This window comes from Thamnophis elegans, chromosome 2 (assembly GCF_009769535.1).
Source record: "Thamnophis elegans isolate rThaEle1 chromosome 2, rThaEle1.pri, whole genome shotgun sequence".
NCBI classification, from domain to species: domain Eukaryota; kingdom Metazoa; phylum Chordata; class Lepidosauria; order Squamata; family Colubridae; genus Thamnophis; species Thamnophis elegans.
Window position 1 is genome coordinate 5,826,646 of NC_045542.1, and position 16,848 is coordinate 5,843,493.

General features: G+C 41.4%; 1 protein-coding gene across 2 annotated transcripts; it reads right to left on the reverse strand.

Moving 5' to 3' along the window:
• Positions 1-1,278: 1,278 nt before the first annotated feature.
• LOC116503884 (intercellular adhesion molecule 1-like) lies at positions 1,279-16,756 on the reverse strand. Of its 2 annotated transcripts, XM_032210590.1 has the most exons (6): positions 16,532-16,754; positions 12,126-12,386; positions 9,809-10,126; positions 5,529-5,807; positions 4,346-4,588; positions 1,279-2,473 (listed from the first exon to the last, which is right to left on the reverse strand). In XM_032210590.1, exons 1-6 carry the CDS (start codon positions 16,581-16,583, stop codon positions 2,268-2,270), a joined length of 1,359 nt encoding a protein of 452 aa, XP_032066481.1. In that variant the 5' UTR covers positions 16,584-16,754; the 3' UTR covers positions 1,279-2,267. The 2 variants fall into 2 exon arrangements, with proteins under 2 accessions (XP_032066481.1, XP_032066482.1); XM_032210591.1 differs by lacking the exon at positions 4,346-4,588 and having other exon boundaries at positions 16,532-16,756.
• Positions 16,757-16,848: the final 92 nt, after the last annotated feature.

Here is a 16,848-nt window from a genome sequence, read left to right on the forward strand (position 1 = left end):
GAGCCACACCTACCCAGCTGGACATTAGGGCAGAGAACCGGTTGGTAAATTATTTGAATCCCACCACTGGTCTAAGCCTACAGAATAACAGAGCTGAAGGTGACCTTGGAGGTCTTCTAGTCCAACCCTCTGCTCAAGCAGGAAACTCTATACCATTTCAGACAAGTGGCTGTGTCCAGTCTCTTCTTAAAAGCCTCCAGTGATTGATCACCCACAACCTCTGGAGGCAAGTCGGATTAGTTGTTCTAACTGTTAGGAAGTTTCTCCTTAGTTCTAGGTTGAATCTCTCCTTGATTAGTTTGCATTCATTGCTTCTTGTCCAGCCCTCAGGTGCTTTGGAAAATAGGTTGATCCTCTCTTCTTTATGGCAGCCCCTCAAATATTGGAACATTGCTATCATATCATTCTTAGTTCTTCTTTTCTCTGGTCTACTATACCCAGTTCAGTGGTGGGTTGCTTATTCCGTTCCAACTGGTTCGGTTGGAACGGGGCCGGCGGCATCCTCGTGCACGCACACAGTTCACGCATGCATCTTAGCGCCTGCGCGATGCTCCAGCTGCTCGCGGAGAATCGGGCAGGCGCTGTATATGCCATGCCCCTGCGCGGAAGTGCAGAAGCCTTCAAAGACCGGTAAGGAGCACAGGCGGGCGGGTAGGCTTTTTGGCGTTCCCGGAAGTTATTTACTTCCGGGTTCGCCGACCAACCGGTTTGCGGGGACCGCCACAAACCAGTTGAAACCCACCCCTGACCCAGTTCCTGCTACTGTCCTTCATATTTTAGCCTCCAGCCCCTTAATCATCTTTGTTGCTCTTCTCTGCACTCTTTCCAAAGTCTCAGCATGTTTTTTTATATTGTGGTGACCAGAACTGATGCAATATTCCAAGTGTGATCTTACCAAGCCATTATAAATTGTTACTAAGTGATTGACACCTAGGACTTTGAAATCCTTCTCACAGTCACTACTATTAAGTCACCAGGTATCTCCTATTTTATACCCATGATTTGGATTTTCTTGCCTAAATTAGAACCTTACTTCTCTCACTCTTGAGGGAAAAGCTTGTGAGGGAGCTGGGAGATTTCAATGTATGTTTCCACTCTGCAATCTCCAGTCTGAGGTACAGACTTTAAGTTGAATGCTGGGCACTGTTCCTGGGCCTACCACTGGGAACCAGTATGCTCCATCCACTTTCTTGTGGCTTCCTTCCCCCCTCCCAAGGCCTGGCATTTAAGAATTAAAGAACTTCAAGGGCATGGTAAAAAAGGAAGGAAGGAAAGAAGGACAGTCACTCATTTTTTAATGGGCTGGACATATGTGCTCATATAATCATGTCCCTTTCATTCTCCAAGAGGAAATGGATGGCCAGAAGATCAGTCTGTTCCTGCCTGGTCCTTCAAGGCATCTCACTTTCATTAACTTATTCTTTCGTGCACATATCTTGTCTGCCACAAATGCATTTCTTTCTGCCGAGGAGAGTCCTTCAACACAAGTGATTGCATTTGCTTTTTCTCACAAAAGAATTCTAACATCAGCGGTTCTCAGCCCTCTGTATCTTAAGGTCCATTATTCGTTCTTTCTAGGACTGGGTCCCAGCATAAGAGAAACACAAAGGCTTCCTCTCCTCCCTCCTGAAATAAGTATTATATACCTATATGTAAAACATTCATATGTTGACATATATTCTGTGGTCATATTTGTCATTCATAGTCATTTTGAGGGCTTGAAGTTTCAACGAAACTTAGCAATGAACTAAGTTGTTAACTCATGAAAGTTAGCAATGAGCATGAGTTGCGTTACAGATACTTTTGGTTTACTTCTAAGTCCCATCTGCAGCATGCAGGCAAGCACTTCAGAACTATTGTTCTACCCCTGGGCAGTGCCAATGAAAGCATCCCCAAAGAAGGCTGTCAAGTTATACCAAGTGCTTAAGAATACACTATAGAAAAATAAAATCTTCTTCCTCAAGACACTTTCTTCTCCCAGATGACCATGAAGTAGGACTTAGAGTAGGATCTCCTCAACAAAATCAAGAAGCAATGGTGCAATGCACCTTTGCGGTTGCATGCTTTCACTGAGGCTTTTACAAATGCTCTTACTCAGAAATGCCTAGATAACTCAGCCCAAGAAAATATAAATGAATAACGACTTGACGGCATGTAATTAACATCTTCTTTTTGCAGCTAAGTAGAGTGATGAACACTGAACACAGCTACACTCCTGCTGGCATTGGGACAAGTGGTTCTTCAGTTTGTAGTAAACACCGGTCTGTTTAGACATTTGCTTTGCCGTTCAGGAATCTTTGCTCCGCTGAGTTTTGGGCAGTTTGTGGTGGCTGTTGCTGCTTCTTTTGCGGCCGCAGTCGGTATACCCCAATCTTTTGTTTATAGCTTATCCAATAAGCTATACCAGCCACAAGAGCAATAAACACCACCACAGCAACTATATAGCCAATGATATGGCCAATGGATTGAGGAGCTGCAAAAGGGAAAAAAATGAATGCATTAAAATTTAGCATTGAATAGGTCCATAGCATTACAGTTCTACCAACTATGCAGTAATAGTAGCAGTTATTTTTCAGGCATGGTCAGGGGTGGGTTCCTGCCAGTTCTAACCTCTTCTAAAGAAGAGATTACACAAATCTACAGTGCCATTTAGAACCAGTTCCAGCTCCCTCCCCCTGTCTGTCCGGAGTTCATCAAGAAGAAGAGCGAGAGGAGGAATTCTGGGAGTTGAAGTCCACAAGTCTTAAAGCTGTCAAGTTTGAACACCCTTGGGGTCTTTTTCTAAAGGGTTAGGGGTGCAAAGGTATTGTAACTTGACAGCTTTAAGTCATGCATGTTTCAAATGCCAGAGTTTCTGAGCCAACATTTTGGTTGCTAAGCAAGAGCATTGTTAAGTGAATTTCACCACATTTTACAAGTTGGCCACGCCCACTCAGTCACATGGCCGGCAAGCCACTTCCACCTGGTCACATGGCCAGCAAACCATTTCCACTCAGTCACATGGCCGGCAAGCCACTCCCACAAAGCAGGCCACACCTACAGAAGAGGTTCTAAAAAATTTAAAAATCCACCACTAGGCACGTAGGCAGAACTGCCTTGTGGGAAATGTAGTTCCATAACATGTGACCACATCTGTGTTCCCTGATTGGGCAGCGGGGTACTCTGCCCAGGAAAAGTGATTTATTACTGGTCACTCTCTGAATTGCCCTTTGTCTACCAGAAAGCAGTTTGCGTCACCGCATGGGTTAGAGAAATTAATGTCTTTTTACACCACGTAATGGAACCAGATTAAAGAAGTCAGAAGTATCTTAACACTGAACTGTAAGTTTTACCATTAAGAATGCCTGATAATAAACTTGATCTGAAAGAGATTCCCACACATGGAGTTAACTGGCTGCCCAGGCGAGACCTCATTGCCCGGGACAGAACATGTACTGTTAATCAGTAGGTTTAACTTTCCGAACTTTAAGATGTGTGGACTTCAACTCCCAGAATTCTCCAGTTAGAGGAATTCTCCATCCCTAGTTTCAAAGTTCTGCTGAGTCTCAATCTGTCTTGCTGTTTATTGTTTTTGGGTATGCCTTCAGGTTACTCTTGACTCCTGGCAACAGAGAAATCCCTGAAGATTTCATGGCAAGATTTTCAGAAGTGGCTTGCCGTTGCCTTCTTGCTAGGACAGAGAAAGGCTGAATGGCTCAAAGTCAAAGACTTTAAGCTTAAAGCAAGATTAGAACTCAGTCTCTTGATTTTTATCCTGGTACTATAACCAAACTACCCCGTTTTCTGTTAGGAAAACTTAACTTGCAAAAAGTTAGTCCCTTGCTGAGATTCCTCACATTTTAGGAAATGTTCTAGGTGAAAAACTCTGAGCCGGGTTGATATCTCCGAATTCTGAAAGAGGTATCGGGAATGTTTTGCTGCATCTAAATACACACTCTCTGCAAGTGGCTGCCTTCCTTAAATGTTAGCTGCCTGTTCTCCTAATCCCTAGCTGGTGGGATGGACGCAGGGGATGAGAATCAAAAGTTCATATATTTGTTTGGCATTAGGCCAGAAAATGGTGAATCAAAGGTAAGTATTATCTGGGGGCATGAAAATCAGTTCATATCCACACATAAGGGAACCTCTTCACTATTCATAGTAGATGCTTGCTTTTATCCATGAGAAAAGTTATCAGTCTTTCTGGATTGCGTCATAGTTGGAAGTGATACCAACAGCTGGGATGAGAATTCCCATCACTTTCTTTTTTTGCATGTGACAGATGAACTTTAACATAGTCCTGGTTAAGCAATACAAGCCCCCAATTATGGTTATTCTAGTTCTTTAGAGCAAGAGGTGAACTTACATTCAACGTGTACGGTCACATGTCTAACATCAAATCCATACTGGTTGGTAGCATTACAGTGATAAATGCCACCATGCTCTCTCTGGACTAGCTGTGGTTCCCCAATGTTATAAGGTCGCCCATCTTTCCAGCACTGAACAGTTGGTGTGGGGTTTCCCATGGCTGAACAAGTAAATGATGTTGTACTTCCCTCCTTCCAAGTCAGGGCATGGGGACATTTGGAATCATCTATTTGGGGACGATCTAGAATGGAGAAGACAATGTGGTTAATTTCAGTAGTAATAATACTCAGTGTGATGTAGAGGTGGGTTCCTACCAGTTTGCACCTATTCGGTAGAACCGGTTCGTCAAATCTACTGAACCGGTTAGAAGAGGTTCCACCAGTGGACCCGGAAAGCAGGCCACACCTACAGAAGAGGGTCCAAACATTTTTTGAAACCCACCACTGCCACACACACACACACACACACACAGACAGACAGACAGACAGACAGACAGACAGACTGACATAGAGAGAGAGAGAGACAAAGAAAAAGAAAGGAAGAAATAAATTAATAAAGAAAAAAGAAAGAAAAAGAGTAAGAGAGAGATGAAAGAAAAAAAGAAAAAAGAGACAGAGAGACAAAAGGAAGGAGGGAGAGGGAGAGAGAGAGAGAGAGAGAGAGAGAGAGAGAGAGGGAGAGGGAGAGAGAGAGAACACATGGCAAGCCAGCCACTCCCACCAGGTCACATGGCCGGCAAGCGACTCCCACAAAGGAGGCCACACCCACAGAGTAGGTTCCAAAAATTTTTGAAACCCACCACTGATGTAGGGACACTGTTGGCTGGCAATGTGTGAAAAACTGGAAACTGTTTCTCAGTCATTTGCAATCAGATTTCCCAAACCCTGGCATTCTATTCCATGCTTCATTCTCTCCAATGATTTACATTAGATTCAAGCTCCGTGTGTATTTAATTTGAGTAGGAATATGGTTCACCCTTTAATAGTTGTTCTTCAGTCTCAATGAAAATACAACTAGGATGAATTTCTTCAATTCCATTCGTTTCAAAGAGCTTCAGCTACTTAAACGATCTGATTTTTTTAACTGAAGTTTTCTTTTTCAAAATAAGTCATAACTAATAATAGATGGAATAAAACTTTTCTAATTCTCTCTGTGTTAATAATTACAGATATGAGACTCACCAAACACATTCACCATCTTTGTCACATTTTTGGCCACTGGCCCCAGAGACACCGAGCAGAGCAACTGGTGCTCTCCAACTGAGGAAGAGGCTATCACAGCCTGGGCACTTGCCAAGTCCCCCATCACAGTGGTGTTGAAGGTCAGAGGTTTCCCTGCAAACCACAGACCAAAGATGGCTTCTTCGGCTGGGGAAACCTCAGGTGTATCACACGTCACTTTCATCGAGGTCCCAGCTTCTAAGAACAGGCCAGCGTGGAGCAGCGGATACTTTTGAAAATCTGCTCACAAAGTAAGAGAAATCATGTCAGTTATTGCAAAAGAAATCACAGCCACAATAGTACCTTCTCCTTAGCCTCTCAGGGAGTGAGTGCTGTTGGGGCAACTGTAGCAGAGATGGTATGCTGCCGGTACGCACCCGTTCGCGCAAACTGGTAGTGACGGTTGTGCAAGGCTCCGCCCACCCACCCTGATATCATCACAGACCTTCTGGGCATGTGAGCGCGCTTGCTACCGCTACCGAACCGGTAGTGAAGAAAATAGGATACCATTATTGAACTGTAGGGGGCATCAAATCTATGCAAACAGTGGAATAGGTGGACCAACCCCTCCTGTGGAGAATTAGCATTGTCTAGCCACAGGGCGTAGTATGTCTCAATCAGAACCGGATTGCAAGAAACTCATATCAAATCAACTGATCAAAAATATTTGCTTAACCCCAAACTGGGTCAACATTTTGTGACCTCTGCTACGGAAAAGAAAAATGGTATAGTTGTATACTTAAGAAAAGACATCAAAGCTGAACCAATTGAAGCAGATCCCTTTGGAAGATATATCGCGCTAGATCTAATCTTATAAGGGAAAAAGACATTACTTTTGGGAATTTATGCTCCTAATCAACAGCAAGACGGATTCTATAGAAATCTTCATGTTAAATTAGTACAGTGGGACTATAAGTCTTGCATACTATTGGGTGACTGGAACGGTGTGATCGATACTAAAAGAGATAAGAAGACCTCTTGCCCAAATACTAAAACCCGAGCTAAGCTACCCAAACCTTTTTTTGACATGATGGACGACTTTGAATTGAGAGATATTTGGCGAGAAAGAAACACAGAGGAATATGATTTCACCTTCTTTTCTGATAGACATCAATCCCTTTCAAGGGATTTCACTAATGATTTCCTTTCTAGGGTGAAGAAGACAAAGATTGCGGCTAGGGTCCTTTCGGATCATAACCCAGTTTGGATGGAATTGGGAAGGGCATTGCAGGCAAGAAGGTCTTGGAGGCTGAATGAAAACTTATTCAGATATGAAAAGTACATTAATGATTGTAAAAAATTGTTATCTGAATACTTTGTTTTGAATATGAATAAGGGTACACCTATGGAATTTGTATGGGATGCAAGCAAAGCGTATATGAGAGGAGTACTGATGAATATAAACAAAATACATAGACATAAACAAAGGCTAAAACGAAGAGAATTGGAAGAGGAAATTAAAGGGAAAGAGTTGGAGTTAACATTGAATCCAGGCGATACAAAGGTTAAGGAAGCAATTACCATATTAAAATCTCAATTTGACATGTTGATCTCTGACCAGGTAGCCACTAGTTTATTATATGCAAAACACAACACTTTTTGTAACGCAAATAAACTGGGTAGATGGTTAGCTTATCAGATTAGGAAAAAAAGGAAAACTCGAACTGTAACTAAACTGATTTATAGAGGGAAGGAGGTGTTTCAACAGGAGGAGATTCAAAAGGCATTTCGGGAATTTTTTACAGTTATCCAAGTTGAGGATAATTTGTTTAAACAAATAAGAGATCAAAGCTTAATGCACATAAAGAGGATATATAATGTACTAATACAGATGGATTCGGAAACAGAATTAGTTAAAGATTGTATGATAAAGTGGGCTCAAAATATTGAAGAACCAATAATGTTGGACACATGGGAAAGAATATGGGTAATAAATGTGAAATTTACACAAGCTCAAAATTTGAGAGAAAATTTTTACAAGATGTTCTATAGATGGCATTTAGATCCTAAAAAGCTGGCTTCTATGTATCCGAATGTACAGCCTAAATGTTGGAGGTGTGGTTCTCTCGATGCTACATATTTTCATATATTGGTGGACTTGTCAAAAGGTTAAGGCATTTTGGATAAAAATATGGTGGATTATGCAAAATATCTTTAAAAGAAGGATAAAGTTTACCCCTCAGTTATTTTTACTAGGTATATGTACTGACTTTACAGTGGTAGAGACTAACTTGGTTCTGCACCTAATAACGGCAGCAAGACTGTTGGTGGCGCAATATTGGAAGAAGGAAGACTTGCCTACAACTCAAGAATGGACATTGAAAGTTACAAACCTAGCCGAGATGGCTAAAATATCGGCATATCTTAAAGATCATTCAAATGAGAGATGTAAACGAGACTGGAAAAAATGGATTGACTATACATAAAACAAATACGGGACTAAGAAATTCCAGATTGCCTATGCTTAAGATCAGGAATAATCTAAACTGTTCAAAGTTAGTGCAACAGGAAGAAGCTGAGTTCAATGTAGAGATGTTATTAACTTCTTTTTTTAAAATTTCTTTTGTCTTAATATATTTTAGACTGTGTTTGTCAAAAATCTATACCGTGTACGGGCTCTGGGAAGTCGGGGGGGAGGGGGTGGGGTGTTAGGGGGGAGGGGGGAGGGGGGATATATAGTATGTGTTAGATTTCAATGTAATGCGATTGCACATGTATACTGTTGCTCTTTAATTTTACTGTAAAAATAGGACAAGCTGAATATATTGACATATAGTAGAAATACACCAAAGGGAAGAGTAGCGGGATAGAAGAAAGAGGGATAGAGAGGGTGGGAGAGAGGATTGGAGGAAGGGTGAGAGGGAAGGGAGGGAGTGGATTGGGAGAGAGGAGTGGTAGAGGGGGAGGGGAAGTAGGGTAGAGGGGAATGATGGAGGGAAGATGGAAAGTTGGAAGGGGGTGAAAGAAAGAAGTGTATGGAGGGTCTAAGAGGTACATTGGGTTTCTATTTTGGGGGGTATTGTTGACAAGAGGAATTGCTGTGTTTATTGTTTAATGTTGTATATATATCTGTCTGTGTGTGTGTGTGTGTGTGTGTGTTTGTGCTGATAAATAAATAAAAGGAGACTAGTATAGATCTATTTCAAGCTATTTAGCTCTCATCAGCTAGCCATACCCTTACTGGGATTTGAACCTGGGCTATATTACATACTAGGCAGACTTCTTCGCCATTAGGCCACAGGCTCTTATCCGTTATCAGCGAAGCCTGGGTGAAAGGTATCTATTAGATTTTTACAACCCCTGGTAAGCCCCAATTATGGGAGCAAGCTAACTGCTTCCATCATCTGTCAATCGGCTTGTCACAAGAGTCCATTTATTTATTTATCAGCACAAATAAAAAAAACAGAAATATAACAAAGGCAACAGTAAAAATATTGGGTTTCTATCGTGATGGACTCTTGTGACGAGCCGATTGACAGATGATGGAAGCAGTTAGCTTCCTCCCATAATTGGGGCTTACCAGGGGTTGTAAAAATCTAATATATATAGATATATATATAATTGAGTTAAATAAATCAGGATGAGGATTGTTAATTAGACATTTAAGGTATTGGAAATTAAGCTTAGACAGGTTGAATAGTGCGTGACCCGTCAAAACCGCGTTCCACAAAAGCGCGGTCACTGAAATCGCGTATGTGACGTCATCACAACGCGACGAAAAAGATCGAAAAATTGAAATAAAAATTAAATTACAACAAGCCGATTCACATAAAGGTAAGGGTTAGGTTAAGGGTTAGGGTTAGGGTTAGGTTAAGGGTTAGGGTGAGGTCTAGAGCGTTAGCGTTACGTTTAGCATTAGGTTAAGGGTTAGCGTTAGGTTTTTCGTTAGGTTAAGGGTTAGGTTTAGGGTTAGGTTTAGGGTTAGGTTAAGGGTTAGGTTTAGGGTTAGGTTTAGGGTTAGGTTTGGGGGGGGGGTTAGGGTAAGGTTTTCGCTTTATTTTTACATTTTTCGATCTTTTTCGTCGTGCTGTGATGATGTCACATACGCGCTTTCGTCGACCGCGATTTTGTCGTCCGTGGTTTTGTGGTGGAACCGAATAGTGAACGTGATTGCAAATTTTAAATGTTGACACAAAATATTTGTACCTAGATGACATACTGCTTAATGGAAAATGGATTTATATAAAAATAAAATTAAAAATAATATTAAATCAGAACTGGAGCAATGGATGGGATCTCACCAAAAGTCCATAATGATATGCCCTGGGAGGTGTTTTTCAGGAGTGGTCCTCTTGGTCTCAGATCCAGGGATGTTTGGCAGGTGATTGTCTTGTTGTAGTCATCTTTCTGAGCTTTTATGATATGGTTGACCTCAACAGCATCAGCTTCAGGCCAAGGGTGATCCTCAAAGGTTTCTATCAGAAGTTGCTCTTCTCCTTTCAGAAAGGTCACAGTGAGGTCCCGGATGGGGGCTACACCCAAAACCCAGCATGTCAATTCATACGTCTCGTTCACTTCCATATCTGGTACTGGAAACAGTTTAATACTTGCTGGAGATTCTGAAATGAAATGAAATAAAATGTTCCAAATCAGTTTTGTTTGATTAGCATATGCTGGAAGTATAAACAAGCAATAGCACGGCTCTTCTGTTATTTATTCTATGGCAATAACATTCTCTATACCTAAGTACATATTTTCCAGCTTGGAAAATAGGTGTATTTTTAGATTTTTATACACCTATAACGGGCAGTGGATGGGATGCCTTAGCTTTCCCAAAAGAAATATCTTGTCTCTTGTTATCTGAAAGATCTATTTCTATTTGTTTCCCCTAGTTAGATAATTATTTCCATCTTTTGCCTTAGCTACGTGTCTGCTTTCTTGCTAGACATTAATGTAGGTAATCCTCACCAAAATATTTCTACAATCTCATAATCACAGTTCCACTTTTGCTGTAGGAGGGTGGAAGGAATTTGCCTCAGGGGAAGGATTGATATTGGGTTCCTTTCTTTGTTTATTCATATTTCTCTTACCTACATAGCAATTTGAAAGCATACAAATGTGAGTAGATAAATAGATACCACTTTGGTGGGAAGATAACAGTGTTTTGTGCACCTCGGCATATAGTCTTGCTGGCCACATGACCACGGAAATCTCTTGAGGCAATGCTGGCTAAGAAATGGAGATAAGCTCTTCCCCCTAGAGTCAGATTCAACTGGACAGGGAAAACCTTTACCTTTTAATTATATTTCACATTTCTAAACTGCCCAACTTCCAATTTTTTGCCATTTATCTAGCTCCAAGCCTTATTTGAAGGCTCTTTCTATTGATGAAACAGGGTACCATACACCAGATTCAGCGCCACTCGCTACCTTTGGCTAATTAGTTTCTGTAGGTAACTTTCTGTCCTCCGTGTTTGACACTCTGCTTCTTGATGCAACTGCATCTTTTCCTGGGTTTCTCCCAGTGGTGGGTTTCAAAATTGTTTAGAACCTCTTCTGTAGGTGTGGCCTGCTTTGTGGGAGTGGCTTGCAGGCTATGTGACTGGGTGGGAGTGGCTTGCCAGCCATGTGGCTTGGCAGTCATGTGGCTGGGTGGGCATGGACAACTTGTAAAATGTGGTGAAACTCACTTAACAACGCTCTTGCTTAGCAACCAAAATGTTGGCTCAGAAACTCTAGCATTTCTAGCTGCTGGCTCCCCCCCCCCAAGCCTTGAGTTTGACACTCCTGCTATAGGCCATTATCTTAGAGAGGCCTTATATTTTGTGTTCTCAGATTGGAATGTGCTATATTATTGAATGTACTGTATTATTGTACCAGATTGTTAAAAGTTGTATTTTATTATTATGTACCATGCCCAGAGGTGGGTTTCAAAAAAAATTTAGAACCTCTTCTGTAGGTGTGGCCTGCTTTGTGGGAACGGCTTGCCGGCCATGTGACCGAATGGGAGTGGCTTGGAAGTCATGTGACTTGGTGGGCGTGGCCAACTTGTAAAATGTGGTGAAATTCACTTAACAATGCTCTTGCTTAGCAACCAAAATGTTGGCTCAGAAACTCTGGCATTTGAAGCACGCAAGTCTTAAAGCTGTCAAGTTACAAGACCCTCGCACCCCTTACCCTTTAGAAAAAAAAACCCAGGGGTGTTCAAACTTGACAGCTTTAAGACTTGTGGACTTCGACTCCCAGAATTCCTCCTCTCGCTCTTCATCTTGATGATGTGCAGACGGGTGGGGGGAGGGAGCTGGAACCGGTTCTAAACGGCACTATAGATTTGTGGAACCTTTTATAGAAGAGGTTAGAACTGGCAGGAACCCACCCCTGGTTTCTCCTGAATCTGAGCCGGGTTCTGAAAGGATGGGAGCATCCTATTCCCACAGAAAAATCAAAGAGCTATAGCTATAGCCTGGGTAAGTTTGAGATGTGTGGACTTCACATCCTAGAATTCTTACTAAAGACCATATTGGTTGGAGAATTCTGGAGGTTGAAGTCCAACCATCTTAAAATTCTCCAGTTTGGGTAACACTAGAACATAATTGACACCATGCAGCAAGTGACTTACTATAAATAATGATGTTTGCCTTTGGAGATTTCTTCTGTCCAGTCTTACATTCAGCATAGCACAAAGGGCTGGCTGCCCAGAAGTTCACATTGCTGAGACGAAAGGATTTCCAATTGGAACCATTTCCAATGGGAACCTTTGTATAGGCAGACTCAATGCCAATATGTTCACAGGTACTGGTGCAATTCAGGTCAAGAGAGCCTCCAAATTCCACCAAAGGATTTGGGGGCCAAATTTCCACATAATCTTCCTCTGCAGTTCCTGAAATCAAAATAGAGATAGCTGATGCCAAAAATGAATGGGGACAACACTAGAATGTTTCCTTCCTGCCTTCCTTACAGGATTATCCCTATAAAGTGGAAAGAAACAAAAGGAGATTTCTTCCAACAATCGGTTCTCTGAACTACTTAGAAAGTTACCAACCGGTTCTCCCGAATAGATACGAACTGGCTGAATCCCACCACTGGAGACAGCCCAAACCTGTGATCCCTACAGAGGTCATTTCTTAAGGGTAGAGACCCAGAGGGAGCTTTTCTGTCCAGATCTAAAAGGACGAGCAGGGAGAAGGCATACCCACAGATATTCAGATGGTGACAAATGGAAGCTTTGAAGGTGACAGCCAGTCCTTTGAGTTACAGTAGGAAGCTTTCAAAGTTAATGTGGCCACAGTGGTCAAGCAGAAAGTGAAAAGCCTTTCGTTTTAGATCCATTATTGGCTTGCACTATAATTTCAAAATATTTCAATATTTTCATTTTTATGTATATTGAAATGGAATTATAAATACCATCAACACAAAAGGGAGTTTGCTCCGAAGCTGAAATACATCAAGTGAATTAGAGGAAGAGTGGGAAGCAGAGGAGAGAAGAAAGATAGGAAGAGAGGGATAGTAGAGAGGGTGAAGGGGGAAGATGAGGTTTATAAGGAGGAGTGGTAAGGAGAGAGAGGAGAAGGAGAAAGGAAGGGGAAGTAGAGGAGAAAATGATGGAGGGAAGACAGAATGTAGAAAGGGGGAGGAGAGAAGGGGAAGAAAGTGTCGGATAAGGTATAAATATGGTGTATGGAGAGCAGAAGAGCCAATAACTGGTTTTTTTCCCCCCCTTTGGTAGTTGATGGTAAGATGAATTGATGTAAGTACTTAATAATACAACTTGATATTGACTATGTAATAGTATACATTTGATTATATGCTATGAAAATGGAAAATAAAAATAATGAGAATAAAAAAAAAGAAAACAAACGTCGAAAGCTACAATATCCTTTGGATATATATCTAAGATTTAATGCAATGCGCATCTAGATATAGTTGAATTCCAACATACTGTGTTATCTACCCCTGATGGTGCATTTCAAGTTATTTTTAATGTCATTTTTGAACCCAATTTAGATGAGATATGCAACAATTTTAATTTCTGACCATCTAATCATGGTAATGCCATTGACTTTAGATAAAAATATCCCAATTAATAGAAGAAGGCTTTTTAAACACCTCCTGGCTGAAGCAATCATAGTTTGTTAAATAGCAAAGGAAAGATATAGCATTTTTTCCACAAATAGTTCACTAATATGGGAATGGGTTACTGGATATGAAGATGCCGACGACACTTGTCAGAACCACCTTAAATGACCTCACACACAGCACTGGCATGCATAAGAATATGATATAAACTTGTTTTTTAAAAGGCATCTTTGGTTTGCGTTAAAACAACTTCAACACACGCAATGTTCTGATTGCACCACAAACGCAGTAGTCATCCTTCCCTTTCACAGAGGCACTGAGTTTTATAAATATGAGCATGATAGTGTAGAATAATCATATCCATTCTATCATTTCTGTTCTATATGGCCTATAGACTTTCAGTGGAGAAATTTTTTACTTTGGGCTAGGTCAGTGATGGGCAACCTTTTTGGCGTGGTGTGTCAAAAATCGGCAAAAAATTGAGCATAACTCGCGTTGTGTGTCACTTCGACAAAAACATAATTTTGCGCAATTTATAGTTTAAACTACTTCCCTGCTGTGGTGTGGTCGTAACCGACAGTCCCAGGAGTAGACTCTCTGTGCCGGCCTGACTGGAGAGAGGCGCGCACTGTTCCCGCGCTCCTTTCCTGCGGGTCCACCCTCGCCGCGCTGATGACGTGTGTGCGCACGGCACGCACGCCTTACCAGCAGCCCCTGCGCTCAGAAAGGGGCGGCGGCGATACAGTAAGTGAGTGTGGGCGGGGGAGATCACACGTCCCGCCCCCCCCGTTTCTCCAGCACAGATTCTTTCATCCTCGGCGGCCGTGCAGGAGCCAAGGATGAATCGCATGAAATCCTGTGCGTGTCACCCCAAATGGTTACGCGTGTCAGCACTGACACGCGTGTCATAGGTTCGCCATCACTGGGCTAGGTAGTTCTGGAGCAGAAGTTTGAGGAACTGTTTGTTCAGCTGCCCCTCGATTTCCAACATTTGCCCAAATAAACAGAAAGTCAATATGGCCAGCTGCACTTTGTCACGAAGCTGTCTCCAGTGTTTTCCCTTTCAGTTCTTGCCCAGTTGGCCTTGATCAGAGTTTTGATAGCCTTAAAGCAGACACGAATCAATTGGGAAATAAAGTACAGAGCATATTACAGTGGGAGGAGTTTTAGTTTTTGTTCTCTTGCTTTCTGAAGATCAAACAAATGTTAAGAAAAAAGGTAATAAGAATACAGATGATTATAATCAACAATATGGGAAAATGAATGGATCAATATTCCATAGATATTTCTTACAAGACAATTTGCAACTTTGCAACTTTAATAAGATTTGTATGCCACCCACTCCCTAGGGACTCTCCCAGTCTGCTTCAATCTGATATTTCCAGTCAATCCCTTCACAAAACATGTCACTTTCTCACTTTTTCCAAAATGGAGACAGCTTCAAAAAAATCATGGAAGGATTACAAATGCTAAAAAAATGATAATCTGAACACAGCCCCATGGTTAGAACAAATGGTGGGAGACCAAATCTTGTTTAAATTTTTCTCCTAGGTAAAATACCGGAGAGGTTTAAGAAAGATACACTTTATCTAATTATACATGTAGTAACTGCATGCATAATCTATGCACAATATTGGAAAAAAGAAAATACACCATCAGAGCTAGATATAATCAGAAAAGTGTTGGCCTGTGCGGAAGTAGATAGGCTCACACTTGAACTTAAAAAATAAAGGGGAATCCGAATATTTTGAAGTCTGGAACAGATTTTATGACTGGTATAAGACAAGGTGACAAGACTGGGACAAACTGTGTATATATTGTGATTGGACAGAAGGATAGAAAATGTATTAAGTAGGCTTAACTGTCAATAGTTGTGACTAGCTGTATATAATGTGAATATAAGGTCACTTCGACTTCGCGGTACTGCATTGTTTTAAATGTAAAAATAATAAAAATATATTTTAAAAAATGGAGAAAAGAATAAGATGACAATTCCTTGATAGAAAGAAAGGTAGAAGGCATAACTATATGTTTTCTTCTCTTGCAATTGCTCTTTTTTTCTTACATTCTACTTTTTCTTGTTTTAATGATTTATTAATATACTGTGTCTATCTGTCTATCTATCTATCTATCTATCTATCTATCATCTATCTATCAAAATTATAGGGGGTGAGAGGGAGAGAAGGTGGGAGATTTGAGTCTGCTCTCATACACGTTAAACTATAGAGCTACACTTAGGGAAGTGAGATAGTGAAAGAGAAATACATGCTTTTTTCCTTATTTTTTTCTTATTTTTTCTAAGCTCCACCTAGGTGAAACAGATATCAATTGCTTTTACCTTTTAATGCTCTTCTAAATACTGATATGTATAAGCGCTTGACAAATCAAAAAGTCAGATAGGAAGAGTCCGAACATGCCTGTTATAAGGTTTTTCTGCTCTATAGCATCTCTGATCAAATTAACTTATCAAAAATTGCTGCCCTGGATCTCCACCTGCTAGCCTTCATATTCAAATCATAGTCTAGGGTTAGCCTGACATGGCAGCAAATCTGGTCATGGTTTGCTGTTGTATATATATAAAAAAGGCTCAAGCCACTTCCAAGGAATGTCCAGTATGGACATTAATCTCATTCCCACTTCCCACTAAAATTAAGTTTTATCAGGCTCCTTCCGAACACTTGTCTCATTTTCGTGCTTTGTCCCATGATATCCAAGAGAATGACAGTTTTCGGAATGGAAAGAAAATGTGCCTTTTGAACCCCACAGATTGCCACTAATGCTGGGGATTCAAGCCATGTTCCTTCAACAACGCCCTCTGTCCCCATCCCCGGGGTGCAGAAATCCAGGATGGAAGCGTGATTTGTTGTGAGATGGGAAGAATCAACAGATATGATTAATCTCAGAGAGGCAGCAAACCAGCGGGAGAAACATGGAGGTTTCCTTTCTTACCTTGAGTAACAGCCCAGGCTCCTACAGCAAAAAAGAAGATAAATTTCTGCATGTTGCCCTCTTGGCTGTGGTCTGGATCGATTCCTGCCCCTGAGAGTGGCAGGCCAAAATCTGGATCAGTCCAAATAGAAGGAGAAAACAAGGAAGAGGGGCAGACTGAGCTCTTACGGTCAAAGCTGCAAGTAACTTCTGAAAGCACATTTATCGACTACGTCTACGTTACGCAGCTCCAGGAAATCATTGTTTCCTCCCCATTAAGCCTCACAGAGCATGTTCTTCCGGTCCTGGCAGCCTTAGGTTTCCCACCCAAGAAATCA